Source organism: Channa argus, chromosome 5, assembly GCF_033026475.1.
Source record: "Channa argus isolate prfri chromosome 5, Channa argus male v1.0, whole genome shotgun sequence".
Lineage (NCBI taxonomy): Eukaryota > Metazoa > Chordata > Actinopteri > Anabantiformes > Channidae > Channa > Channa argus.
This window is the reverse complement of record NC_090201.1, coordinates 14,016,425-14,030,478: the sequence shown is the minus strand read 5'-3', so window position 1 is coordinate 14,030,478 and position 14,054 is coordinate 14,016,425. Positions and strand designations below refer to the sequence as shown.

At 36.9% G+C, this 14,054-nt stretch overlaps 1 protein-coding gene across 3 annotated transcripts in view; it reads left to right on the top strand.

Annotated features, from left to right (window-relative positions):
* The window catches only part of col7a1 (collagen, type VII, alpha 1), a 55,587-nt gene extending 44,846 nt beyond the window's left edge, over positions 1 to 10,741 (top strand). For 2 of the 3 annotated variants that reach the window (XM_067505019.1, XM_067505018.1), the window contains exons 106-114: positions 1,324 to 1,377; positions 1,626 to 1,679; positions 1,785 to 1,847; positions 1,938 to 2,000; positions 2,082 to 2,198; positions 3,458 to 3,535; positions 3,933 to 3,986; positions 4,121 to 4,169; positions 4,392 to 5,174. In XM_067505019.1, coding sequence (XP_067361120.1) covers positions 1,324 to 1,377; positions 1,626 to 1,679; positions 1,785 to 1,847; positions 1,938 to 2,000; positions 2,082 to 2,198; positions 3,458 to 3,535; positions 3,933 to 3,986; positions 4,121 to 4,169; positions 4,392 to 4,408 — 549 coding nt within the window. In that variant the 3' untranslated portion in view covers positions 4,409 to 5,174. Of the gene's footprint in view, positions 1 to 1,323; positions 1,378 to 1,625; positions 1,680 to 1,784; positions 1,848 to 1,937; positions 2,001 to 2,081; positions 2,199 to 3,457; positions 3,536 to 3,932; positions 3,987 to 4,120; positions 4,170 to 4,391; positions 5,176 to 5,554; positions 5,681 to 6,851; positions 6,996 to 8,011; positions 8,195 to 8,273 lie in introns of those variants that run through there. The other variant, XM_067505020.1, reaches the window with a different exon arrangement.
* Positions 10,742 to 14,054: the final 3,313 nt, after the last annotated feature.

Here is a 14,054-nt window from a genome sequence, read left to right as displayed (position 1 = left end):
ATTCATTCCTAAAAATAGGCAATTTGGCTTTCCATCTTCTCCCCTTTTATTAATTTATTTTAAATTCTGTTTGAATCATTGAACTAAAGATGTAGGCAAGAATTCAGAGGTGTGGAGACAGGATAGTTTTTTCAGTCTTTTTTAATATGAATGAGATAACGAGAAACATCTGTGTATGAGGCCTGATTACTAAAGTAGAAATAAGGGATAATAGGGATAATATAAGATTTAGTTAATCCAGCTTTGAGGTCTGGTAAACAGTTGGATACATATACAGTATATACACAGCTCCATCACAACTTCCTGTGGATTCTATATTGTGGAGGACAGGGGTCAGCATGAGCCCTTTGACTAGTCTGCAGCTATGCTGTTCTGACACCTGTCAATCGTGGTCAGCTTAAAATTTTACCCCGTTCCACATTGTGAAACACAAACCAGAAAGGTAAGTTTCTTCAATGTCTTATAAAGTAGAATGGGCAGCGTGGGATTAAAGAATATCTCTATATCCAAGAACAGGGGCAAGTAGCGGCTTATTTAACATCTGGCTGAGGGACAAGTGTTGAAAATGACCATTTAGCTAATACTGAAAGTGATGTAAATAAAAGTGTATTGTCCAGAGGAAAAAACAAGGTGGTTTGATTAATGTTTTTTCTATATTTAAAAGAGAAAATAATTTTTAAATGTTTTTTAATCTTATCATAAAGAGGTGCTTTCAAATGCTTTGGTAATTCAGACTCACAGAAAAACACTGTTAGCTGTGCAGAGAAACTCCCTTTTAAAGGGTTTTGAGTGAGACTTGTCCTTTACCAGCCACACAAGTCCAAAAGGGAGCGCTGGCTAAAGAAAAGTACACTCATTTTAAGTTTTAAGCTATTGCTACTGTAACTTGATTCTCAAATGTTTTGTATTATAGCTTTAAATTTGTGTTCCAGGTGTTACCACTAGTAATTTTTGTATAGTATGGATAACTGCACTCGTGCAATAACGTTATATGATTATTAACAAATACTTAAATAAGAACTCCCTTTATGTACAAGAAAGTTCAGTGTTATTGAATGTGCAATCAGAAACTATGCATATGGATTTCGTTGGGTGAGGGTACTCTGACAGCATGTAGTATTTCATCATATCTGCTGTTGTTGAGAACTGGCGGAACTACGTAGGCCTACTTCTTGTTCCCTGGGTGTGGAAGTGATTCAGCTTGAGTGGCAGTAAAAGTGCGGTCTGTGTGAGGAAGAGCTCACTGTCGTGTATGTTTTGTCACTTGGTGACACGTCACCTTTTCATGCGTCTTTTACCAATGATGAACTTTTGTGTTTCCAGGGTGACCGGGGACCCAAGGGGGCTTGTGGAGGAGCTGGACCCAAAGGAGAGAAGGTGAGATTAGATATGGTAGAAGAAAGGGAACAGAAAAATACTAAATGAAGAAATCCTATAGTGATGACCTCATACAGATTTTTTCACTCTTTTTGTCATTTAGTTGTATCCTGTGGTATGTGAACTTTATGAATGAGTGAATGGATATGTAGTACCTTTGTTGTTATTATTTCTTAAACTTGAATAAATGGTATGAGTAATTGGTTGTTTGGTTGTACGTTTAAATAAAAGAATGTGTTTGTCATCAGGGCAATGCTGGTATTCCTGGACGATCAGGCCTACCAGGAAGAAAAGGTGAACAGGTATGACTCATCTGTAGAAAAACAGGCATCATATGGTACATTTAGTATCTTTATGGGATTTTTTTCAGACTGGTTGTCATCAGGCATGTTCTGTTTTATTTCCAGGGGGACATCGGACCCCCTGGGGCCTGTGGCATACCTGGTAAAGAGGGGTTAGTTGGCCCCAAGGTATGTTCTACTGTGTATTAGAACAAACTTTTTTTTTTACAATAACTTTCTCTAACTTTAAAATCTAACTTGTTTTCCTTTGTGGTTTAGGGTGACCGCGGATTTGATGGGATTGCAGGAACCAAAGGAGCTCAGGGAGAGAAAGGTGAAAGGGTGAGTTTCTAACTGCACAGGATCACTCATCCTCCAAAACCACAGGAAATGTATAAAAAACTATCTCTGTACTTCACGTAGGGTCCACCAGGTATACCTGGCCCTCCTGGTCCAACAGGAGCCGATGGGGCCCCTGGTCTGACTGGCTCTCAGGGACCAGCTGGTGCTAAAGGTCCTGAGGGGCTCCAGGGACAGAAGGTGCCTATTCATTCTTATGACTAATTCTTATATTATACATTTATATACTTGAGCAGAGGTGTATTGAAGGAGAAATGAGAGAGAATACAATGGCAGTATAATCATTTCCTGTTACAACAGCAATACTCCATGATAGAACTGTACATAGCCGTGACCTGATCTAGAAAAGACATATGCTGTATAATAGAGGCATGAATAGAAAAAAGTATTGATTACATCACTATGTGAGTGCAAAAAATAGCAGCTGCTAAAGGTGCAACAGAAATGAAACCTTTGTCTGTAACCACACTAATATTAAGAGTGTGATCTAAGACATATTGTATAAAGAAAATACAGTATTCTTCTCCTGTTTTGTCTTCACCTGACTGGTAGTTTTGTTTCATTACTGTGTATTGCTTCATGATGACTGATAGTTTGCGAGCCCTGTGTTTGACTGGCTTGTCTGCACCCTTCATCAAGTAGATAAAGAAAGCTAGTGACAACAGAGTAGGGTCATATCAACTCTGTCTGACAGAAGCCCCTTTTTCAGACTCTTGATATATTGTTGATCCATTATTAGAGACTATTTTGCTGCAGCCTGAGAGACAAAGCATCTGATCTGCTCGTAAAGTGGGATGGAAACAGATAAAATTTAATAATACATGTACTGTTAATCTAGGATGATCCAATATACAATATAAGAGGAATAATGTTTAGAACTTAAAAGTAAAAATGTATTATGTGTTTTCTGTGAATAATCCCATTACCCAATTTGACCGTATTAACAGGAACTTGAAGATATGTATTATAGAAGAACTAGTCATTAATTATATTCAATTATACTCTAATATATATAACCTGTATGTGATTTAGGAGCACTGTAGTTACAGGAGATACAGTTTGTACCAGAAATGCATTGTTACAGTATACAATTCTGTTATCACAGCTTAGTGCTTTGATGTCAAATTGCTTTTGGATACTGTGTATGTGGGATGCAGCAGCATAAATACAGTACACAGCAACAATTGTTTAGGAAAAAGATACCAGTACAATATGGAGTGTATCTGATACTTTTTACTCAAACTATGCAAATACCTCATGTCCATAAATTATGTACTGTATGTAAAGAGGAAGGAACAGTGATTTTTATTTTTTTATTTTATTTTTTGTGAGCATTTTTAACATTTACATGTTTTTATTTACTGTACTTGTAATAAAAGTTAAAGATAGATCTATTTACTGCTGATTGTTGTATGTGTTACAATGCTGTTGTTCGTCAGGGAGAGAGAGGGCCAGTTGGTCCTGCAGTAAATGGTCCACGGGGTATCCCTGGCATCCCGGGAGAGAGGGGAGAGGTGGTAAGTATCACAGTACTCTTTAACTGTCTTTTGGTTGTTTTCGTGGTAACTTTTTATATCTAACTAGTTGCTGATGCAATTATGAAAAATTATCACACAACACTGAATTACTGATTGCATATACACATTTTTCTGTCCCAAATGCTCAACTCCTCATTTATTATAAAAGCTGATAGCTGAATTTTTGGTTAGGACATCATAGCAGTCACATACTTAACACAATGACATGCAAGGACACACAGACTGAGAAACCATCTGCATAATCACTACTGTTGTCTTCAACACTCACTTTGACTTTGCATTTACTTCATATGCTCCACCTGGTTTCAGTCTAATGAATTAATGTGCTGCAAGCCTCTCTGTGGGTCATGTGTTCTAATACCTGTCCACATTGCAGGGAGAGATGGGCCCAGATGGAGCCAAGGGAGACAAAGGAGAGCCAGGCATGACGGTCAGTGTGTGATCCTTACCGCAGGCCTCAATCTGAAGATGCTGACTTCAAATAGCAGACATACACAGCATTGATATTGGATTTGTGTTTGTAAGTGTGTTTTGCCATTTTCTCCCTCTTTATTTTGAATTCAGGAGGATGAGATCAGAGATTATGTTCGCACAGAGATGAGTCAGCACTGTGGTGAGTCTTTAATGCAGCTTGCATTGCTAATTTATAACATTGGTGTCCCCAAGTTGAACCTCAGATGGTAATCACAGCATATGAGTCACATGCCCAGCTAAACTATGATACTGTAATACAAAAGAAGCTGTAAAGAACTACAGCAATGCAATGAGGCTTTAAACTGACCTTTATTATTCCCTTTCTTTTTGCGTCTTTCCTGTCCATATGTTGGATCCTCAGCATGTGGAGGTAAGTGAACCGTTGATCTGCAGCAGAGAAAAAGGTGGACAGAAGGGTTGTGATTTAACATGAGTCACAGTGGTACACTACACCACATATGCTGCTGCAGATTCTGTAGTGAGAGCAGTCAGTCTCATTTATCATTTATTTATTTTTTCAGTGACTGAACACCATTTTTTTAGCTAATGCAAATAAATACATTGTAATCTGATACACTTTTGTTGGCATTTGTTTGCACAGCTATTGTACAGTACATGTTTTGAGATATTTCGTCTGTTTGACATGTTACATAATGAAACAATTAACGGTTTGCTTGAGTCTGCAGTTTTCAGTGGAATCATTTTTGATTCGACTTGAGATGAAAGTTAGATGTGTATGAGACAAGTGCACATAGCAGCAATCTGAGTCCTTAAAGGATTACAACCAGTTTTTGGAAGATTGCCTCATGTTGTCCAGTCTTGCAAAAACTTGATAAATCCTTTTAGCTGGTGTCTACGTTGGAACGATTTTTGTGGTGCTTTGGGGTTGTTGTTGGCTTATGTTTCTAAATGTTTGTTCTTCCTTTTTCACCATTTTCCCTGTCTGGTTCCCCCTTTTCCCTCTCTTGTGTAACACTTATTTTAACTGATTCCTCTTAATTCCTGACTCTGTTACCTTGGTGGCCTTGTTCGCTCCTTTTTGTCCTATCTCGCTATCTTAGGTTCAGGCCCAGACACTCAGTCCCAGCCCACGATCAGGGCTCGGCTTGCACCAGAGCAACAACTGTTCCTAAAGGGTCAGGAGGGTGAGTGTGTCCATCCATCCCTTTGCTTGTTGGCCTCAGTCTGTTTGTCTTTCTGTGTGTCTCTTGCTAACAAACAGATTTACATTCTCAAACAGGTTAAATTTTGTGGTGCTATGCCGGGAGACTAGTAAATACTCGGTGCTTTCCTCATCAAAGAAACAGAGGACTCCATTTGTATTCTTTGTGCCTGGCTGATACATGATGTCAAAATAAATTGCTTTTGGATACACTCTGTATATTCTTTATCTCTGATTATATGCTTATACATAATATACTAGGATCTAGAACATTCTGTAGTGGTATTAAGGGGCTTCTTGTTTCAGCAGATTGAGTCGAAGGCAGGATCTATGTGACCTGTGTGATGCTGCTCCTCTTTCAGGTCGTGAGTTGCATGTGGTGGTGAACACCAACGACCCAGACTATGAGCACATCTACTCCATTGAGGCCTATGATGACCCTTTGGATGAATCACTCTCCTTCATTACCTCTGCAAATCAGAATGACGGTACAGTGTGTTGCATACTGTATTCACAGTTATCATGCAGTGAAGTAGCTCTCTGACACTCTGAGCACATTCTAAGCCAACCTTCTACCAGCAATGTTTTTAAAATTAGAGTATAATCTATGGAAAGAAACAAATATGTTTCTCAAAAAACAAAAACAAAACACAAGGGCCCCTGGAGTTTTGCCACCCAAACAGAACCATGTTTCGATTTACTGTTCCCCCAAAATACTTTTTTGCTTGATTTTGCTCTATCATATACAGCTTATGTGTTCTGCTGTCAGACCATCCTTAAAATCAAAAATAACATTTTCCAAACAGCCACACTAGAAGTCAAAGAGAGTGAAGCTAGCTACAATAGAGATGAGGGAGATGCAATAATGCAAAAATAAATATAAGGGACACTGATTATTTTCCGTCTCTCATTGAAGATGTAAAAGAATAGTGTTGCACTTCGTAGGCTTGTTCACATGAAGGGTGATGAAAATAGCTGTATAAAGAATAAAGATCAGAGCTTTGCACAGTTGGCCAATCAGAGCATGAAGTGTGTGTGAATGTCAGATGGCCCATTTGAAAAAGTTACAGAAATCCTCACAGACCCCTAATCCCATGACATGAAAGTCTGACATTTACAAAAATGCCTGTCTATTATGATATTACACCACAATTTTATAGAGATTTTACAAATGTCTACAAGGCTAAAATGTTAATAGACATACTATACACTTATAAAAATAGACAAAAGTAACAGGATAAAAATGAGGTTAACAGAGACTTGGATTTCCCTTTAAAGCTTAACAATCCTGCTTAAGGATCCTGCTATTAATCAAATTCGTTTCCATGGTACCAACTTTTTTGTTTCATAAACAGACGATGGCGTGTCGAGTATGTGCCATTGTCCTGTAATTCTTTTGATTTATTCAGTTGGCTCATAATCCAATTTATATTGGAGAAGTATGTCTCATATGATATTTTTCTTCTAATTTCATAAAAACATGACACTATGTTGGCCTTGCACATTTCTCCCACACGGTGCTACATTCAATCACCTACCTCTGCATTAGATTACATTAGTGTCTTTTTCTCCTTTTTCTATTTGTAATGAATGTGTCCATGCTGCCATGCTCTGTGTGTGTGCGTGCGTGTGTGTGTGTGTTTCTGTGTCTGTCGACAGATGAGGCTGTCAAAAAGGTTGAACCAAACAAATCAGCCAGTTCTGATGGTCAGTCAGTTGGAGGTCAGAAAGAAGTCAGAGTTACACCTTTAAAAGCTTTCGAGTCCAGATCAGTCAGGTCCAAGAGGAGAGTCCAAGGGGAAGGTAAACCGGGTCCTATGCTGCCATCTTGTTTTAGGATCTATTAAGGCTTAATTCTTCTGTCCTGGTGTCTGGCCCCCTTTGCTCTGTTTTTCAGGTTGCACTGGCTGTTTTGTTGTTGATTTTGAAGCATGCATCAATTAAGAAAATACACAAGTAAAGTGTGACAAAATGTATAAAATGTTCCAGATATTACAAAGTATTAACATGAACATGTTGGTTTTTAAAGTGGTTTGATCTCAGTGGTAGTAAGTGCTTGTTTTGGAACCCTGTTGCTACTTATTGCTGCTCTACCTCTGCTCCTTAATGCCTTGCCTGCCCTTTCTAATGCATTGTTTATGTCTATAGAGTGCCCTAGGAATGTCGTTTTTTTCATAGGCCCTGACCTATGGTTCTCTCAACCAAAAAAAAACAACAATTTTCCAATAGTATTTGGATTATTGTTGAAATCTGTATGACAAACAATAGTTTATTACACATAAACATTTTGTAGAGCTACACAATCTGCACAGAGAACATCACTTTGACCACATGATTTTTAAACACAATTGCCAGAACTTAAAAGTTATTATTAGGCTATTAATGAGCTACATCATGGTTGCATGATTTCAGTGTCACCACCACTAAACTACCAATTTGTAATTGGGTGTAGGACAATAAATTCCTCAGCAAAAGCTTTTCTTCATGTAATGACCTGATGATTGTGAGTTATAAGCTCAATGAGGCTCTAAAAATTGATTAGTTAACTTTTAATCTAGAGAATTAAACATAAAAATCTCTTTAACTTAACTGTTAACTACAGACCTTATTTTAAAAAAGAAAAAAAATTTAAAGAAATAGATTTCAGGACGAAGGAACCAGAAGTGCTAACAATGCTAACTGATTTCTGGGTCTCACGACTTAGTCCTGCAGCAGTCATTTGTGTCTGTGTGTGTACATATTTTTATGTGTGTGTGTGTGTGTGTGTGTGTGTGTGTGTGTGTACGTGTGTGCGTGTGTCCACGCATGCCACACACCAGCTCCACCAGACCTGTGCCAGCTGCCCATGGAGGAGGGGGGCTGTGGACGATACACTCTGCGCTGGTACTTTAACAGTCAGGTTCAGGCCTGCAGGCCCTTTATCTACAGTGGTTGTAAAGGCAACAGCAATCGCTTCCTTCACCTAGACGAGTGTGAAGAGATGTGCCTTGGGAAGGCCAAAGGTACACAGCCATACAGTACACTCACACACTGATTTATGTCAGATATTGAATGTGGACTAAATTATCAATTGGTCTGCAGGTCCTCGTCCCTTGAAAACATGATGAATGTGGCCAGCTCCTTCTCAGCTGCAGAATTGTTAGCCTTTATATAAATCATTATATTGTCTAATGTAAATGGTTACGATTTGTTCTCGATTATTTATTGTTATATGAAAACCCAACCACATTTTACATGCCCTGGTTCACAGTGCTTCCTGGTTTAGATGCCCCATACAATGCATCCATGTGTATATACTGAAGAAGAGTGTGCAACTTTACCATTGTATTGAAGTACATTAGTACCCCTCATGTACACAGGTAAAGAGACAAACAACCTTATCACTTTTACACTGTAATGCAATATTTATAAAGTGAAAACAAGTTTGCAGAGGTCGTGATGTTTTAAGAAATTGATGGGTAATCTCTTGGCTGTAGTCTGTAGCGTTGTTGAGTTGGAATGTGTGCCCATAAAGCCTATTATTTTATAAATTCTCAGAACAAGAGTTTAGTCTGAATGATCAGAAAAAACATTCATTTCTGTGTGATTTAAAATGATGGTAAAATCTTTCTTGCTCACTTAAGTTCAGCCAAAAGTGTTCAGAGAAGTATATTCTTGAGAAATACAGCTTTATTACAAATTCCCTACAGTAAATCAAGCACTTGACACAGCTTCATTGTTTTTTAAAATCGTTCGCTCATGGTAGTGGAGTACAGATATTGTTTTATTTTGTCTTTATTAAACATTTGGGAGAGACATTATTAGATGAATTGCATTAAGAAGGAAAGAGTCTACATGTGACCAGTGTTCCTCTTTGCTAATGAAGTTTTCTTGTGTGTTCAGGTTATGTCCTAATGATTTGACTCTGATGTACCATTGATGCAAGCTGAACCAACAGTATTACAGTATAACAGGCATACAGTATTTCTACCCCTTTAGTCTTAAACATTTAATAAACAATATAACAGAGAGAGCTCAAATAAAGCTGGCACATTAAAATTCAGTGTGAATTCACCTGTGGCTGACTGTGTAATTATGATTTTTTTTTATTGTAGTTGTTGCCTAAACTGCAATATGTCAGAGTCTAAAAAGTCTAAAAATTAAAGAAAACACATAAAAAAGCAGTGTTAGTAAAATGGAACACAAGTAAAAACTTTCCAACACTGAAAGAAATGCATGTAACTTTTTGTTAAATGTACAACAGCTTTTAAGAACGTCACTAAATCATTAGTTTGAAGATATTGTGTAGTAAGGGGTTTTTATTTGTTGGCTAATTGATCTAAAAAAGTAGGCAGACTTGTAGATTCTGGAAGGATTTTCCCTGTTGTAAATCATAATGTAATGTAATGTACCTCAACATAGAACCTGCTATGGAGATTGAAACCAAGAGGTGTAAATAGGGAGCTTAATTAAAGGACAAAACAAAATTGCACCATAAATAATGAATTTATTCAAAATTAACTTTGAATCCAGAAGTGAATACATTTAAACTAATACCTGTACTTATCTTCAGCTTTCTGTTAAAAAAAATAATTCAAAGAATAACATATATTTTATGTGTTTGTAGTAAAGAGAGCATATAGATCTACAGTGGGGCAAAAAAGTATTTAGTCAGACACCGATTGTGCAAGTTCTTCCACTTAAAATTATGAAAATTTTCATCATAGGTAAACTTAAACTGTGAGACAGAATGTGGAAAAAAAATCCAAGAAATCACATTGTAGGATTTTTAAAGAATGTATTTATAAATTCCTGCGTAAAATAAGTATTTGGTCAATAACAAAAGTTTGACTCAATACTTTGTAATTTAACCTTTGTTGAGAATGACAGAGGTCAAACGTTTCATGTAGGCCTTCACCAGGTTTCCACACACTGTAGCTGGTATTTTGGATTTTTTTTCCACATTCTGTCTCACAGTTGAAGTTTACCTACGATGAAAATTTTCATAATTTTAAGTGGGAGAACTTGCACAATCGGTGGCTGACTAAATATTTTTTTGCCTCACTGTAGATATGGTTATATAAATATAGACTAAAAGCAGAAAAACAAAAAAGTTTTTTGTTTTTTTGTAGAAATTTGTCAATTGTCACATGTGAATTCAGTGACCATCCAAGCCTTGACAGTTCTCAAGAAGTAGGCTGCCAAAGTTAGCTGTGCAGGAAATTTACTTTTATTTCCAGAACTCTAGATGTCTAAAATAACTCAAATTTCCACGAAATAAAAACTATGCAAACACAGTAATACTGGGATAATAATATGGATATATTTTACTGTTTGTATTAAATATGAAGAATTGGGCACAATATTCTGCCAATGTTTTGTACATAATGTTTTTATTATTTGGGGGAAGTTTTTTATCTTATCATGACTTCATGTTTACGTGCCAAAGAAAAGGTGCTATTTTTAGAGGTATTTTTATAATGTTTGTTGAAGTTTGTATTTTTGGGTGCAAACCCTTGTGTTTCTGTAGTATTATGGAACATTTTAATAAACACTTATATTAAATCAGATTTGAGTAAAAAGAAAGTTTATGTATTCATTTTAACAAGACACATTTAGCTTTTATTACAATCATAGAAATTCACTACATAATTCTTCAGTGTTTGAAGATTATGGAGATAATTAGGATATACACCAATCAGGCATAACATTATCACCACCTGTGTAATTTATTGCAATTAAATACAGTGACTGTCATGAATTCTTCTTTTACAAGGTTATAATTTGTCTGATTCTTTTCTTATAATGCACTCTGGTTTGACTCCAGTACTCACTTTGACTTCAGTAATGTACACATAGTAGAATTATCACCTTTATGAAAGTTTCAACCTAAAAACAGAAATTATAACCTTGTAAAAGTAGAATTGATGGTAGAGCCACTGTATTGGATTGCTTTAAATTGCACCAGTTGTCATACAACCTGCCTGATAATATGCCTGATCGGTATAAATTGTCAAGTGTGTGCACACAATCTATTCGGGTATATTACAATCACTTAGTTTCTAAGTTATCTATGTCGAACAAAGATAAAAAGGTAGATTTGTTCTGTTGTACAAACTTCTACATACTTAACAATGTTACTTGCAAAGCGCATTTGTTACTGGAGTAAGCTGTTACTTCAGTGCATATAAACACAAAGTATAAACCCTATGACGTGACAGACAAATGTGTGTATGATATAAACAGATGTAATTATTTCATCAACTAATTTTATTAACGAGAGGATTTTCTGCTTGTTGGCCACAATTCCTCCTGCCTTGGTTTTTATATGCTCACTGCTCTCGATTGATTTCCCCTGGTGAGACGAACACTGACTCCCTATCAACTTCATCACACAGCTTTGTCGACACCTTGTCTTCCTCCTCTACCTGATTTAATTTTAGATGTTATCGTAGTCAGCACCCTATTTTGCTGTAGAGTTGCATGTATTGGCACAGGATGTGTGACAGCTTTACCAAATTACGTACACTATGGCAAGGAAAAGCTGATGAGGCTGACTGTGATTGTAGATGCTAAGATAACAGGTGATCAAATTGCCCAGGCAATGGACAAAGACAGGCCAATGTGCGCGCTGGACATCAAGTCCACTAAACTTCCAATATTTAGACACCCAGAACTATAATTTTAGTTAAACTTGGTTAGACAATAGCATCAGAGCCATTTTTTTTTCAGTTAGTTTAGTTTTTAAACTTTGCAGTTTAGACAGATAAATAAAAAAAAATACATACCCAACATGCTAAGCACACTGTGTGGTCAGATATATGTGGACATGCTGAGAGAAAACCACAAATATTCTGGGGTGTCCAGTAGATTTTAGAACAAGGCTGCCCCTGTAACCAGGCCTTGTCACAGTTCTAATTTATACAAACATTTGGATGAGGATTAGATCATTATAATGTGCAGAACAATCAAACATCCAAAACCAAACTTTGCTTTGTCTGCAGATACTTTGTCTTGTAACAGTAAAGGGTCTATTCTAGTTCTGAAAAGTATGATGGCACCAAACCATTTCAGTACAAAGTCTTGTAATCAATGTTTTATAGAACTAAACGTAAAAAATATGTAAATAAAATATGACAAAATAAAACATTGTGCAGAATTATATTTTACATCATACAGTACACATTTTACATTGTTTTAAATGTAGGCAGCATAAATGTCAAGGCTAAGTTGTTAATAAAATTCTACACTGTAACTTTAACATTGATCAAATTTTATGTTCCAACTTTTATTCTGCAACTAGTAACAGTGACTGAAGAACAATATTACATAAAATGCAAGTAAAACCTAGTCCTCAAACAAAAGTATGTGCACAGCCCACGCAGCACAGGACACTGTATGTGGGTAGTGAATCAGAAAATGTCTCTTATACTCATGTATTGTGTTTTGGTATGAAATGCACTTAATTACTTTTAAATTTCAAAGCATCAGCACCCAGTGACACTACAATGAGAAGCTGCTATCTCTGTTACCTGTGACGAGCCCTTCATCATCCAAGTCGAATTGCGTAATGGACTATTTTTATGACTCAATCGGCACATAAACCCCATATTGTCCATACTTCAGTGTTGACGATAAAAATAGGGGACATTCTTGTAAATGCTAATGCAAACTGTTATTTCTAACATAACATGGAACAACAATTCAGCCTGTTACACATTTCTCACACTCTCTGCCGCCTGCTTGGCCCTCAGTCTGTTCGACTCTTGTTGTGCGATATCAGGGTGTATGTTTCTGTGTATGTGTGTGTATACGCAACCTAGCATACATGCATATTTTGACAAGCTTCATGTGTCAGAAATACATTTCATATATCGCAATAAAATAGCAGCCATCACTGATTTCAGCAGCTATGACCAGTCAGCTGAACACAAAGCACCAAAGCCGTCTTGTAAGTGTTAGAAGCATATGTGAGGATAGCCTGTGTGTGTGTGTGTGTGTGTGTGTGTGTCTGTACGTAAAATGACCAACAGCGGTCTCCATAAATAACGGCAGCTTTAACAACCTTAACTAATATGATATTCACTCTGATACTTGCAGGAACCCTGGAAGTGCTGTCTCTATAAATACAAACATACTGTACTTACAAACTCACACTCACAATGTGACATTAATTTGTCCTTCAAACCGGTGTTAATGTTTGTGTGAATGCTTGATACAATTGAACTGTAATTTAACATGCAGTAATTGTGCAATTATCTGCATTTATGCACTACGTTATATTAATGTTATTGTAAATATAATATCAGTAGTGCTGGCATGAAAATGTTACCCATGTTGTGAAATTGTATTTAAGTAGCTTATACAGTATCTGAATTATTTAAATGTTCAGATATGGTATATTGTTCTTCATCTAAAACTGAAATTTCAGCAGTCTAAAAGAGGGATAATAGTTCAAATCCCCCTTTTTTATTTGTGACTTTCAAGGGTATTTCCAAGCCATCGTGGATCTTCTGCTGGCATTGTACGTATTGTAGCTGCTCTTGTGCAGAACAATCATACAATCACATCCTGTGAATACAATGGGGGCTCCCTCTGTCTGTGTGAGCTAGAACTGCTCCTAATCGTCTTTTTCCTGGATGTGCAGCATGCAGAAACCCGTTCAGGAGTTGTTCATTTTTTCTCTTCAGTGACCTTGCCTGTTTAAAGCCCCAGGGTCCTGTGGTTGGCAGAGAACTGGATTGGTAGAACCTCGCCAAGAGAGAGGAGCAAGCCAAAGTCTCTCTCTCGCTCCATCACTTCTCTCACTCTCACTCTTGCCCTTTTTTTTCTGCCACCCACTTCCCTCCGCAAGTACAAAGGCTGTTGCTATAGCAATGAAAC